Raw genomic sequence first — 15,373 nt, forward strand, 5'->3', positions numbered from 1 at the left:
GTCCATTTCTGAGTTATTATATTCAATCCTGTTGCACAATCTGTATCCCTTCAGCTCCAATTACCCAATATCTTGCCCTATTTCTATCTCCTGATGGTCTCTGTTACCAACAAAATATTCCAAGTTTATTCACTAATGTCAGTTCATATCAGTGAGACCATACAGTATTTGACCTTTTGTTTCTGGCTAATCACACTCAGCATAATGTCCTTAAGGTCCATTCATGTTGTTATATACTTCATAACTTTATTCTGTCTTACAGCTGCATAATATTCCATCTTATGTAAATGTCACAGTTTGTTTAGCCAACTGTCTGTTGATGGATATTTTGGCTGTTTCCATCTCTTGGTAATTGTTAATAATGCTGCTATAAACATTGGTGTGTAAATTCCATTTGTGTCCTTGGCCTCGTGTCCTTTGAGTAGAGACAGCATATAGATGGGTCCTGTTTTTTAATCCATTCTGCCAGACTATGTCTTTTGATTGGAGAGTTTAATCCATTAAAATTCAGTGTTATTACTGCACGGGTAGTACTTTCTTCTACTATTTTGCCTTCTGGATTTTATATGTCAAATCTAATTTTCCTTCTTTTTACTTTTACTCACAGTCTTCCTTTCTATACTCTTCTCCACACCTCTCACTTAGGTCTTTTCGTATCTGTCTCTAGTGCTCCCTGTAGTATTTCCTGCAGAGCTGGTCTCTTGGTCACAAATTCTCTCAAGTGATTTTTTTATCTGAAAATGTTTTAATTTCTCCCTCATTTTTGAAGGACAATTTTGCTGGATATAGAATTCTTGGTTGGCTCTTTTAACTATTTAAATATATCATCCCACAGTCTTCTTGCCTCCATGGTTTCTGCTGAGAGATCTACACATAGTCTTATTGGGTTTCCCTTGTACGTGATGGATTGCTTTTCTCTTGCTGCTTCCAAGATTCTCTCCTTCTCTTCGACCTCTGACATTCTGATTAGTAAATGTCTTGGAGTATGTCTATTTGGATCTATTCTCTCTGGGGTACACTGCACTTCTTGGATCTGTAATTTTAAGTCTTTCATAAGAGTTGGGAAATTTTCAGTGATAATTTCCTCCATTAGTTTTTCTCCTCCTTTTTCCTTCTCTTCTCCTTCTGGGACACCCACAACACGTACATTCATATGCTTCACATTGTCTTTCAATTCCCTGAGTCCCTGCTCATACTTTTCCCTATATTTTCTTTTTCTTGCAGGATTTCAGATGTTCCGTCCTCCGGTTCACTAATCCTATGTCCTGTGTCTCGAAATCTACCATTGTAGGTTTCCACTGTTTTTTCATCTCTTCTGCCACGCCCTTTCATGCCCATAAGTTCTCTGATTTGTTTTTCCAGACTTTCGATTTCTTCTTTTGTTCATTCCTTGCCTTCTTTATATCCTCTCTCAATTCATTGATTTGGTTTTTGATGAGGTTTTCCATGTCTGTTCATATATTCTGAATTAATTGTTTCAGCTCCTGTATCTCATTTGAATTGTTGGTTTGTTCCTTTGACTGGGCCATAGCGTCAATTTTCCTAGTGATTTGTTATTTTTTGCTGGCGTCTAGGCATTTAATTACCTTAATTAGTTTATCCTGGAGATTGCTTTCACTTCTTTTACCTAGGGTTTTCTTGCTGGATGAATTTGTTGTCTATCTGTTCTTTGGCATTCAGTTCAGCTTTATCTGGACCTTTAGCTTACGTTTAACAGAGGAGAATTTTTCAGTTCTTGTTTTCTTATTTCTTGCCCTGCTTGTGTGGTGCCTCCCCCCCCCCCACCCAACATTTAGGAGGGTCTACTTAGATATTATATACCCCAGCCAGATTTTCCCAGACCAAACTGGCCTCCTATCAGGAGGAAAGAGTCACCTGCGTCAGTTTTCCCTGAGAGTGAGACCCAGCAGGTTGAAAGACTTTCCTGTGAAGTCTCTGGACTCTGTTTTTCTTATCCTGCCCAGTATGTGGTGCTTGTCTGTCTGCAGGTCCCACCAGCATAAGATGATGTGGTCCCTTTAACTTTGGCAGACTCTACCTACTGAAGGCATGGTAGAGACAGAGGAGAGATTGTAGGCTGGTTTTAATGGCTTCAAATTACCAAGCCCTGGTGTCTGAATTCCTTGAGGGAGGGATTCCACCTGAGGTGGGCTCCACCCCTCCCCTGGGGAAGGCACAGGCTCCTGACAAGCCCTCAAATGAGCTTGTTTCTGCCTATACCTGGGGCAGTTGCAGCCTGGGAAGCCCTGTCACTGTATCCAAAGGCAGTCAATCTTTGTAGAAACACAGCCACAAAAACCTGTTTCCTTTTTTTTTTCTTTTTCCGTCAGCCCTGTCCCCTTGGTGCCAGGGCAAAAATGAAAGACCTCCACTTTGACCAGGTTCACTTGAGCTGGGTGCCTATTTTCAGTTGTCAGAATTTGTTAATTAATTCCACAACTGGCGTTTGGTTGGGCTCAGCCCCTGCTGCTGGTAAAGTTCCTTTCCTTTCACCTCTGAGAAGCAGCCTGTGGAGGAGGGGCACTGGCCATGGCGGCTTGGGGAACTCACGGTTTGGAGGGGGGCCTGCAGCCGGTCCAGCTGGTCCAGACTGGGGTACGCTGTGTGTCCATCACTGACGTGGCCCCAGGAGCTGTTCTGTACTGTTTCTGGTTATTTAGTAGTTGTTCTGGAGGATGAACTAAAGCGCGCACATTCTTAAGCTGCCATCTTGGCCTGGAAGTCTCCCAGGATGGGTCTTAATTCTGCTACTAGAGTCCCTTTAAGTGGAATGAAATTCACACAGAAAAGAGAGAAAGCCACAGCAAACAAGAAGCTGAAGATCAGGGGAATCCAGAAAAGAAGGGAGAGGACAAGAAAGGCCACCATGGGCATTGCTATGTGAGCCCAGAACTGAGAATCATAGCCAGCCGAATATCTCAGCCCCAGAATATCTCAGAATCATGAGCTAATAAATTCCCATGTTTAAGCCATGTAAGTTAAATCACATGGTATTTACTTGAGCAGCAGAAGGAAAATTAAAATAGTGACTCTGGCAGCAACAGTTTTTTAACAGGTCTTCCTCTTCCATTATTTTTTTTTTTCCTTTTCTACTATTGCACCTATATAATCCACTTCCCATTCAGCAGTCCAGGTAATCTTTTTTTTAGATTAAAGTATAATTTCCATGTAATTAGGTACATACATCTAAGTGTATATTGACCTTGAGGCTTGCTTTTGTGAAACTTATTTATGTAGCAGAGAAGTTTAGCCTACCTATAGGTATGCCTTAGAGTTTACTTCTGGAGGACCTCTTTTGTTGCTCCGGTACTTTGCAAGTGAAATCATTGCCCTCCCCCATAATGGGACATAACATCAAGGGATAAGTCTCCCTGGTGGCATGGGAGATGACTCTCAGGGATGACCTGGCCCTGGCACCATGGGATTGACAACACCATCCTGACCAAAAGGGGGAAAAGAAGTGTAACAGAAAAAGTATCAGTGGCTGAGAGAGTTCAAATAGAGTCGAGAGGCTATTCTGGAGGCCACTCTTATGCATGCTTCAGTTAGATATTGCTACCTATCATAGTTTGCCAAACCCCAACCAAACCCATTCCTGCCAACCTAAAAGAACACCTAGGGCATTACAGAGGACTCTACAAAGGGACAAGTCCCTAGACCAGATAAGTACTGAAATGCAGAAGAGCCAGTCTCTCCAGAACATCAACTAGTTTCATCCCCCATCCCATATTATCAACAGCCCCTTCCAACATGAAAAAGTTAGAATGGGCATAGCCCAAATACCCCTAAAGAGTGGGAGAAAGATCAAAGGTGATGGTGGAATTATACAGAGCAGGTAGGGTTTAAAAATGAGTATGACTACTTAATCATTATACTGACATTTCTTTTAGTTTCCAGTGTCTTGGAGCAGCTAGTAGTAAAAACCTAAAATTGTGGAATTGTAACCCATAACAAACCCTGAAATCTGTTCTATATCTAATTGTTGTGGTGTGCTTTGAAATTTATTGCTGTTCTGTATGTATGCTAATTTTCAAAAAAAAAGAAAGGAAAAAAGTCTATTGTGATGATAAATGCACAGCTATATGATGATATTGTGAACCATTGATTGTATATTTTGGATGATTAACATGTAATCATTTATGTGAATATATAATATATAGCAATTAAAAATGCTAAAAAGTTTTTAAAACATATAGGACAAAGCAAAAGCAATACACACGGGAAAATGTACAGCCTTAGATGTCTTGATTTTCAAAAAAGATGAAAAATGAAGGAACTTGGTATTTCTTTTAGTGAATTAGATAAACACAATAAACAAAAATAATTTAGGGGGCAACAGTGGCTCAGTGGCAGAGTTCTCACTTACCATGCCGGAGACCTGGGTTCGATTTCCGGAACCCGACTGTGTAAAAAAAAGAAAAAATTATTCAAAAAATTAATAATAATTTAGGAGGTTGTAATTAAGGAGAAAGTTTATATTACTGAAATAGAAAAATGTATAATAGATTTATTTAAATCTAAAAGCTGGTACTGTCAGAAAACTATTTTTGGCATATTTATAAACAATATATGAGCTTGGAAACTTTCTAGTAGAATCAATACTAGATTGTTAACATGCAGCACCAGTGGTTGATTATTTCCATGTTGGAATGGTTTCAATTTTATTTGAAATGCCCCAAGTTTCATTATAGTAATTAATTCAAAATAATAATAATGTAGGTGAACCTTGTGTTAGGCCAAAGCCATCTGAAAGCTGAAATTAACCTGTAGGTTACCAGTTTATGACTTCTAGTATATGTTTGCTTGTTGGGTCTATCAAGTTTGTTGGGTAAAATAAAAACACTTTCATAAAAACAATAAAAAAAAACAAGTGTATAATTTTAACAAATCTTTTACACAGATATACACCCATGTACCCACCACCCATATCAAGACACTAAGTATTCTTTTTAAAAATTTTACTTCAAGTTATGACATTCCCCTGCTTAAAATCATTCCATGCTTTCCCAACCCTCTTGGAGTAAAATCTAAACTGCCAAACCTGATTTGCAAAGCCTCATATGACCTAATGCCCAACTCCTCGCCCCTGCCCCTTCTCAAGCTTCATCTTGTATTACTCTTCCTCCTCCCTCACCGTAGTCCAATGACTAGCCTTTAAATTCCTCAGTTTGCCAAGATTTCTTTCCCTGAGGTCTTTGCACTAGAGGTGCAATCTCTACCAGACCCCTAAAGCTCTTCCTAAAGAAGTTCACAGAGATGGTGTGTTCTAGTTTGCTAGCTGCCGGAATGCACTATACCAGAAATGGAATGGCTTTTAAAAGGAGAATTTAATAAATTGCTAGTTCACAATTCTAAGGCTGAGAAAATGTCCCAATTAAAACAAGTCTATAGAACTGTCCAATCAAGATATCCATCCAGGGAAAGATACCTTGGCTCAAGAAGGCCGATGAAGTTCAGGGTTTCTCTCTCAAGTGAAAAGGCACATGGCGAACAGTCAGGGTTTCTCTCTCAGCTGCAAGGGCGCATGGCGAACACGACGTTATCTGCTAGCTTTCTCTCCTGGCTTCCCATTTCATGAAGCTCCGCCAGAGGTGTTTTCCTTCTTCATCTCCAAAGGGTGCTGGCTGGTTCACTCTGCTTCTCGTGGCTATGTCATTCTCTCCTTTTCCTGAACCTCTCTCATTCTCCAAAATGTTTCCTCTTTTATAGGACTTCAGAAACTAATGAAGACCCCCTCAAATGTGTGGAAACATGTCATTACCTAATCCTGCTTAACAACAACTCTTGATTAAATCACATCTCCAGGGAGTGATCTAATTACAGTTTCAAGCATACAATATCGAATAGAGATTAGAAGAAACGGCTGCCTTTAAAAAATGGGATTAGTATTAAAACATGGCCTTTCTAGGGTACATACATCATTTCAAACCAGCAGATGGTGGCTTCCAATCCGGATGTCAGCTTCCTCAGAGGCTTTCCCTGACCAGCCCAGCCTGATGTATGTACCCTAGAAAAGCCATGTTTTGATCCTAATCCCATTTTTAAAATTTACTACATCATTTTATTTTAGTTACCTACACAGGGCTTTTCATTTTTGTTGTAATTATTCATTTGTTTATTGTCCGTCTTCCTCACACTAGAATATAACCCTCTTAAGGGTAGAGACATAGTCAATTTTGTACTCTGCTATACAGGTAAATATCTGTAACAGTGCCTGAACTTTTGTTCTCATTGAATGAAATATTAATATATGATAAAGTGGAGCATCAGCTAGAGGAAACATGGCTACCACCCGCCCGTGAAGTCAATCAGTAAACTGTGAGGATTAAATGAAGGAAAGTAAATGAAGTAAAGCAAATAAAGTAAACGCCCATGATAAATGTCAATATTCGCTGATTTCTTATTCCTCATAAAGACGTCTAATTAAAACCTTTAGGCAGGAACATGGACTTGTTTTGCTCTTACAAACAGGATTTTTTTAAAATTCAAATTCTTTCTTTTCAGAAAATCAACTGAGGCACACCCACCGCAGGTTGCATTCCGATCGGGTCGGCGGAATCAAAGTGCACAGCCCCGCCCACTACGCTGAACCCACCCGCAGGAAGTTGGCTGCACACGAGACCCCGCCCCCGACTCACACCCTGCCCCTCGCAGTAATACGTAAAGCGTGAGGGGTTTCGCGGCAGCCCAAGCCCCACCTCTTCAGCCACATGTCGCACATCTTCCCGAGGGAGGCAACGACACCTCCTCGCACTGCTTTACGAGCCTAGAGCAGCACCGCCCCGCCTCCTATCTCCCTCCTCACCTCCCCGCCCCCCCCCGCCCAGTTTCGCGTTTCCCAGCCCGACGCGCCCGCTATAATCACGTGATCGCCTCATCCGGGTCCTTTGCGTTCTCTCTCCCTCTCCCAACATGGCGGCCTCAGGTGAGTGAGCGGCTGAGCGCAGCGAAGGACCGGGTTCTGAAACCAGCGTCCTAATTTGATCATCTGAATCCCTGGAGTTGGGGAGCAGGCGGTACTACCTCACTTCGGATTTTGGGCCTGCGGCAGGCTGGCGACCTTAGCCATCTTAGATTAGCGCCTCGGGATGTCTGGGGGGAGGGGAAGGACACCTTCCCCTCCCCCCCTCTTTTTACCCCATCTGCGCCAGGCTGGAGGTCGGGGGTAGGCGGACTCTGGCTTGAACTGGAGTGAGGGGAAGGCGCAAAAAGATCTGCGGAGGCGCAAGGCCTTCTCACAGACATGAAACACTGCCCGCGTGGAGGAAGGAAGGAGGCGGTTGGCGCGCGAACCGGCGCACTACACTAGGTCTCCCGAGGCGCGAGGCCGTTGCGGATAGGAGTGGGGGCAGGGGGATAAAGGGGGGGCAGTTAGAACACGAGCGCGAGTCAGCGGAGGGGCGGGGGAAGGTATCTGTGCGCGTGCGCGGTAGGGGGGAAGAGGGTAGTGCAGACCGGCGCGTGTTAAAAGCACGCGCGAGCGCCCGGATGGGCAGACATTACATTCTTCTTTTGCCCCCTTTTCTGTCCTTTCACTTTCTTCTTTGCCCCTGAGCGTGGTCCGCTCTTCTTCGGAGATTGACGCTATTAATGTTAGGAGGGGCGAACCTTCCTGTGTGGTGCGCCCACGTGTTGGAGGAGAGGAAGCTGGGGTAGGAACCTAGATTGTCCTTAAAGCTATTTTTCTCATAGTCATTCAACATTTTTACTGAACGAAAACTATGTTAGGCATGATTATTTGTTGGAGATATGGTAGTGAGCAAGGTTAGGCCCCTGTTCTGTGGAGCTTCCATTTCGGTTGAATTTTAATAGCTCCAATGGGAGGGTTCGATTTATTTATTTATGTTTTAAGATAACTGTTTAAGTACTAGGTGGTGCAGTTAAAGAAATACTTTCTGGCTGGAGTTGGTTTCTTTTTTAGATTTGTTGGGCTGGGAGTGGAATATCTCGTGGCATTAATTTTAGTTTTGTGAATACAGCGTTTTTCCTGACATGACCTGTATTCCACAAAAATTTTATTGAACCCAAACTTTCTCTGGACTCCCAATTCTCACCAAGGATTTTGTTTTTCTTATTACAGAAGGAGTCAGAGGTTATGGTTATCTTTGGGAAATGTTGGCAGTATTTGAGGTACATTTGAACAAAATACATCTCATTGGCGTAGCACTTAACAGTCGACCAAGCACTTTTATGTATGTTGTCTCATTTGACCCTCTGAGATAATTTAGGCAGATGTGTCGCTTTGCTTGAGGAAAATGAAATTATTTGTTCAAGGTCACACAGCTTGCGGGTGATGGAGCAAGCGCAAAATCTTGATTTTATTTTTCTTGACTTGTCTTGGAAGTACCAAGGTTGACTTCCATGTGATCATAAAATAGGAATGCTACCCAATCTGAAGTTTACAAAAAATGTTGATTTTTTTTTCTGTGGGCTGATATAGACCTAAGTTTACTTTAAATTAATCGTTGTGTAAAGTATTTATTTGGCCTAGATTTGCCACCTTTACAGTTCAGTGTCTCAAATTCAGTATAAAGTTTGTATTCCCCTTATCCAAAACGTTTGTAGAATTTTTGAGGTGTTTGTTACATGTTACATGTTAGTAATTACCTATCTTTTTCCTTCATTTCACACCAGTTAAATGAAATTCAAACTGCTTAAAGGAATTTACTCAGTGATGCCCCTACTTACTCTTGTTGTACCATATTTACTTCTACCCTCTTCGAAAGCCCTGATCTCCTAATTCAGTTAAATAAATAGCCTTTTTATCATGTGTAGTATGTGTTGGAGTCTGAATACACAGATATGTCTGACTGGCAGTCTTGGAGGAATTTGAGATTTATCAAGTTTCTTTCCCTTCTCTGAATCTTTTTCCACTTGTATTGATTTTGTTGAGTGATGAAGATTCCCAGATGTGAGAAATAAGGCTTTAAAATTCTCAGTGTCTGGTGGTGCCCAGTACTTTGTTGAAAATAGATCTTATATTTTCTCTGTGGAGATACATGTTACAACTTCACAGGGCTCTTACTATAAATGAGACCAGAAAATTATTTGCAATAGCGTCATTTTCCAATTTGACCCAGTATTGACCTTCGAGAATTGAAAATGTCCTAGGATTGACTGTTGAGTGAAATAGCTTGAATTCCTAGGAAACTTGATACGTTTGAGCTGGGTCACTTAATTCCTTGGTTGTTTTTAAACAAATGCTCCCTAAAAATATGAAGCTTTTGTTTTGTCTTAACATGAGGGGTTGTGAGGGTAGTGAGTGGTAGAATTCCCATCTGCCATGTGGGAGACCCGGGTTGGATTCCTAGCCCATGCACTTCCCAAAAACAAACATGAAAAGACCAAACAAAAATGAAAATTCAACAAATGGTGCTGCAATAGGGGATACTCACATGGAAAAAGAATGAAATGTGGCCCCTGCCATACAGCATACAAAGAAAAAAAATGTTTTTTTTAGTAGACGTGTTACAGACCACTTACCTCTTAAGTTCCCAGTTTCCTAATATGGGCATAGTTTATCTGCTCTCCATAACTCGGGACCCAAATATGTTTGATAGAGTAACATTTTTTAATTAAATGATTTAAAATTGGAAATAGTGGGTATATGCCTAGCAACAAGCCTTCATTTCGAAATTCTTGTTTGATTCAGGGAGGAGATGTTGTCCAGTGGTTGTTTGCCTTTGCTGTCCATCATAATCCTTTTCCCTTTGATTAATGTATGATGTGCTCCATATGTGCATTATTATGTAACAGTCCGTAGAGAATTAGAAGGGTTGCCATTATGTATTCCTACATGTACTTCCTGTTTTCAAACCCCATTCTCTACTCTATATTTGCTATTCTAGAACTAGGATACCTGGATTCAGTAGGCCTAGACTAAAACTGTCTATGAAAATTCGAATACATATACAGAGAGTAAGTTCAGCTGACACACTGTTACTAAGTAATGTCACTGAAAAAAAAATTAGAAATACCTTAATACTCACTAGACGTCAAACATCCTAGAATTTAACTATTCTTTTTTCATGATTGTGGGGGAAAGATTAAATAACTTAAGTATAAAAAGACAACTAAGTGCTTATTTGTAATTACATCTGTGTGTATTTGTACATTTAGGTATGTACCAAAATGAATTTCTTAGATTTGTAATAGATATTGCTACAGTCCTAATGGTAGGTAAATGTCCAAAGCAAAAAGTTGTACTTGAAATTTTTAGCTCTTCCCCCATCCCCCACCCCCAAGAGACGCTATATGTACTCTGTGTAGTGATTTGTTAGCAGGATATACATTATGTTCTATTATGTAAATGATCAGATTGATGTCTCTGAAGAGGTAAGGAAAAGGCAGTGTGGAATTTTTTTCTGGTTGTCAGGATGAAGAAATTGGTCACACAGGATGAGATTATAAATCCTGACATAGTGTTTATTCTCTACAGTGCTAAACTTTATAACACAAAGTGAGGCTTTTAACATCATGATTTTGGCATTGTAGGAAACATCTTTAATAGCAGTTTTATTGAGCTATAATTTAATACCATAAAATTTGCCCTTTTATAATGATGGTTTTATTATACCTGCAAAAATGTTCAACCTGTCACCACTATCTAATTTCAGAACATTTGCATTGCTCCCAAAAGAAACCCATAACTATTAGCAGACATTTTCCATTCCCCTACCAACTAACTAATTGACTTTCTGTTTCTGTGGATTTATCTATTCTAGACAGGAAATCCATGCAACACGTAGTCTTTTGTGACTGGCTTCTTTCACATAGATAGCATAATGTTTTCAAGGTTCACCGTATAGTAGGATGTATCCGTACTTCGAACCCAGGTCTCTGGCATGGCAGGCGAGAACTCTGCCGCTGAGCCATCGTGGCCCGCCCAGTACTTTTTATTGCCAAATAATCCATTGTTTAGATCTATCACATTTTGTTTATCTATTCATCGGGCAATGGACGTTTGAGTTATATCTTTTTTTCCTTCCTTTTTACATTATGAACATTCTGGCACAGATTTTTGTGACTCTACTTAGCCTGTAGTTACTAAAACATTCACAGAAATTGAACATATCATGAAATAAGTGAGACTTGTTCTGGTAAGATTTAAAGTTAATAGATACAATTTTTAACAAAGCTTCCTCAGAATATTAAGAGCTATGTGAATTTCCCTTCCTGTACAAGAGATAGTAGTTTTAGAAAGGTGCGCTGCATTTTACAACAAATAGGCTTTATTGTTTGTAGTACTTTAAAGTATCCTCTGTTTGAACTAGCTGACAGTCTATAGATTTTATCATCCCAAGAGCTGTCAATTAGTGCTTTTATTATTGTTTGTCCTTTTATTTATTGAAGTGTAAAACATCACTTACAATAGTAGTTCTTAACTGGCAGCAGCCCCCCCCCAGGGTACATTTGGTAGTGTGTTGGAGAAATGGAGAGGGGTGAGGTGTGGGTGCTACTGGCATCTCATGGGTAGAGACTGAAGATGTTTCTAAACATCCTGCAACACATAGGACATACTCCACAACAGCCTAAAATGTCAGTAGTGCTGAAATTGAGAAACTGGACTTAGAGTTAAGTTGATTAGTTATATTTATTTTTGTATCTATCATAAACTATTAGGAAGGCCACGAATGTATTATTTCTTGTTTAAGGATTTCTAGTTTTAAAAAAAAAATGCTTTCCTCTTTTTAAAGATCTTCTGTTTAATCTTTATGAATATAGTAAGAGCTTCATGAATGCCTGATAACTGCTATTATAGTTGAAACAGCAGGCCAAGAATTTAATGAAATTTCTGATGTGTATATGTGTGGTTTTCCCTCAGTCCATGTGAGTCTGGCCTTAGATAATTGAGATATATTTTGTTTGTTTTGTAAGATGGATGGTTTGTTAGCTTTTTAACAATTCACAATTTCAAGAAAAAGAGAGCATATTTCAGTGTCCTAGCTGCTAAAACAAATAGTGTACAATGGGTTGGCTTAACAACAGGATTTATTGGCTCAATTTCAGAGTAACATGAGGAGCCTTGCCTACCTCCTGGGGTAACGTATGGCTGGCCTGCAATTTTTAGGTTCCTTGGCTTTTCTGTCACGTGACAATGTACATGGCAGTGCCATCTCCTTTGCTGTCTCCTTTCTCGTCTGGGTTCCGTTGACTTCCATCTTCTGGCATGTCCAATTTCCTTTGCTTATAAGGACTTCAGCCATATTCAGTCAAGGACCGGCCTTGTTCAGTTTGGGCATACCTCAACTAATAACATCTTTAAAGGTCATATTTACAGGATCAGGGGTTAGGACTTGAACATGCCTTTGTGGAGAGACATAATTTAGTCCTTAACAGACTGGTTCAGTCATTGTGGCAAGGGGTTGATGCACCTTTTAAACAAATTAAACAAATATTTACTTAAAAAACAGAGGGGAATTCTCTTGAAATCCTGAACACCAGCCTAGGTTTCAGAAGAGCAAAGGGCATGGAGGGTTTATATAACAACGTTTCTCGGTTTTTAGAAAAAACATTGGGGGGTTATTGATTTTACTTTTTAAAGACTGTTTTTTTTTTTAGTTTTTACTGCTAGCAGCTCCAAGACACTGGAAGTTAAAGGAAATATCAGTATAATGATTCAACAGTCATATTCATCCATTAAATCCTACCTTCTCTGTGTAACTCCCCCATCACCTTTGGTCTCTCTCCCATACTTTAGGGTTTTAGGGGTGTCTGGGCTATGCCAATTCTAACCCCTTCACTCACGTGGTTGTAAAAATCTCAAACAATCCTCAGAAGTGCTATGTAGAATTTTGTTAGGACTAGGAATTTTGTTTTATCTAGCTTTGTATTCTAGGAGCAGTAAATGTAATGATCCATTTTAAGCATAAGTAGTTACTGAATTAAAAATCTTAGATGATATGTGAGTGAATATAATAGGAAATGAAAGATTGCCCCTTCTGCAATCTTAACTTCTCATGGTGGGCGGCAGGAGCGGGAGGGGGGAGTTGAACATCCTTCTAGACCCTTTTCTGTTACTTAAACATAATGTGTATTTAAACAAAAGAGGCCCACACTATATATTCTATAGCTTTTTTTTTCTTTTAAGTTTTTCTTTCTGTGCCATTATATTGTGTATTTTCCTTATTGATAACTGCATAGTATTCCATCTTATAAAGGTACCATTCCACTGTCTGTAAACATCCCAGTGTTGGGGGATAATCTTTCTCTTATTTTTAAAACAGCGAAAAAGAAGAATAAGAAGGGGAAGACTATCTCCCTAACAGACTTCCTGGCTGAGGATGGGGGTACTGGTGGAGGAAGCACATATGTTCCCAAACCAGTCAGCTGGGCTGATGAAACAGATGACCTGGAAGGAGATGGTAACTCTTCTTTTCCATGGTGTCTATAATTTTCATTATCTTTTAGGCAAAACTTACTCTGTTATAACTTAAGAATCATTTAAGTTATTGTTTTCCTGTAAGAGTTCACATTTGTTCTTATTAAGTGAGTACTAGGTACAGACAATTCTTATTTGCTTTAGTACATTCTATAAGGTTGCCTCAAACATGTGATTAGCAAATATGGAACCATATATATATTGTTGATTTATTAGCATTAGACTCATGTCCAAAAGCACTCATGCCTGGATAAGGTTCATCTAACACATGTATTTTCTCCCTAAGGCACTTCACAGCCTTCTTGTGCTTAGGAACTTACCACTATGGTATTCGGCACTATGGTTTTAAACAGCAAAATCACCCCCAAAAAAGGACAGAAAATTGCAAAAACTGTGTCACTAAATGTACTGCCAAAAGGTCACTTGTATACAGCCTGAGAGCATCACTTTGTTCAACATCAGCTAGCAGTGTACATGTTAGGCCACTCAGATCTTTTGCCACTCTGCATGTGTTCACGATGGCCACAGTAACACCTCAGATACTGATTTTGGGGGTTCCAAATAAATTTTAGCAAGTAGATAAATTCACAAATAAGGGATCCATAAATGATAAGGTTTGACTGAATTATAAAATGAATTGGTCAGCTCTTCAAAGGTTTTAATTTCTTATTAAACTATAGGCAGCCCTTATTTTACAGAGATTTTGAAATTTTCATAATTTAAAAGGAACATACTCATTTTTTAGAACCTGAAATCTTATGTTTGTGCATTTTGTAGAATATTCCCTGGGGTAAGAGTAGGTTTTCCCTTTGTTTTAACTTATTTATTAAGTTTGTGGGTTTCTTAGGTTTAGGCTACTAGATTTTGTGGTGGGGAATGAAGTCATAATTTAGGAGCGCTTACTGATAGTTTTGGCTCTCTCATTAATGAGTTAGTATCCTTTTTGGCCTTCTCCCACCCTCACCCCCATTTGAAAAATAAGGACTAGGTTATCTTTTTAAATTTCCTTGTAGATCTAAAGTTCTATTGATGTCCTCATGACATGGTGTTGCAGTGTAATCTAAGCAACATATACTCAGAGCTAAGGGCTGACTAGTTCTAGGATTGTTACATGAAATCAGGGTATCCCTGGGTAAATGAACATGGACTGAAGAAACAAAATAGTAACAGTAATTATGGTGGGAAAATATAGAAGCATCACTAGGATGATTGTGACAGGCTCTGTGCATTCAGGGAGTAGCCAGAAACATGCAGGAGCTATTCTTTGTAATTATCAGGTATGACCTCAGTCTACTTGCTTTTTTTTTTTTAAACTTTTTATGACTTCAGATTTAAAGGAAAGTTGCCCAAAAGTACAAAACAACACAGAGAATTCCACTATACCACCTGACCCAGATTTGCCAACTTTTGGCATTTTGAGACATTTATGACACGACATTTATTACATCATTCTAACTATCTGTGTTATCTAAAAACATATGAGTATAGGTAGCATATATCATATTCCTGTAATGCTTAACATTTCGAGGTATATTTCCTGAGAATACCAAGAAGGACACTCGGCTATGTAACCAGCTTAAATACATCACTAAGTTCAAAAAATTTAACATTAATATAAAGCATAAATCCCTATTTCAGTTGTTAAATACATTTTGAGTAAGAAGGACCCCGGTTTGAATCCTCTACTGCTTTACCGTATGTGTGGCCTTACGGCAAACTATTGAACCTTTCTGAAAACTTGGTTTCCTAGAATGGGAAACAGCTTCATGGGATTGTTTGGATATGAGATGTAATGAATATAAAAATATCTAGCACTTAAAAAATGTTCCATGAAAAGTTGCTATTGTCCTCATTTCTTTGCAGTGTAAGGAATTAGAGGTGTACTGATTCTCTTTCATGAAAGCATGGCCCTAAGGCCTTAAAATGCTTCAAAACAAAAGATACAGAATGCTCAGTACCTTTTTCAATTGCTGTTTTAATTTTAACATCACT

General features: G+C 39.4%; 1 protein-coding gene across 7 annotated transcripts in view; it reads left to right on the top strand.

Moving 5' to 3' along the window:
* The first annotated feature begins 6,792 nt into the window (after nucleotides 1-6,792).
* EIF4B (eukaryotic translation initiation factor 4B) overlaps nucleotides 6,793-15,373 on the top strand; it is a 31,856-nt gene continuing 23,275 nt past the window's right edge. For all 7 annotated transcript variants that reach the window (XM_077110797.1, XM_077110798.1, XM_077110799.1 and 4 more), the window contains exons 1-2: nucleotides 6,793-6,925; nucleotides 13,227-13,364. In XM_077110797.1, coding sequence (XP_076966912.1) covers nucleotides 6,913-6,925; nucleotides 13,227-13,364 — 151 coding nt within the window. In that variant the 5' untranslated portion in view covers nucleotides 6,793-6,912. The remainder of the gene's footprint in view (nucleotides 6,926-13,226; nucleotides 13,365-15,373) is intronic.

The sequence above is a fragment of the Tamandua tetradactyla genome, chromosome 7, assembly GCF_023851605.1.
Source record: "Tamandua tetradactyla isolate mTamTet1 chromosome 7, mTamTet1.pri, whole genome shotgun sequence".
In the NCBI taxonomy this organism is placed as follows: domain Eukaryota; kingdom Metazoa; phylum Chordata; class Mammalia; order Pilosa; family Myrmecophagidae; genus Tamandua; species Tamandua tetradactyla.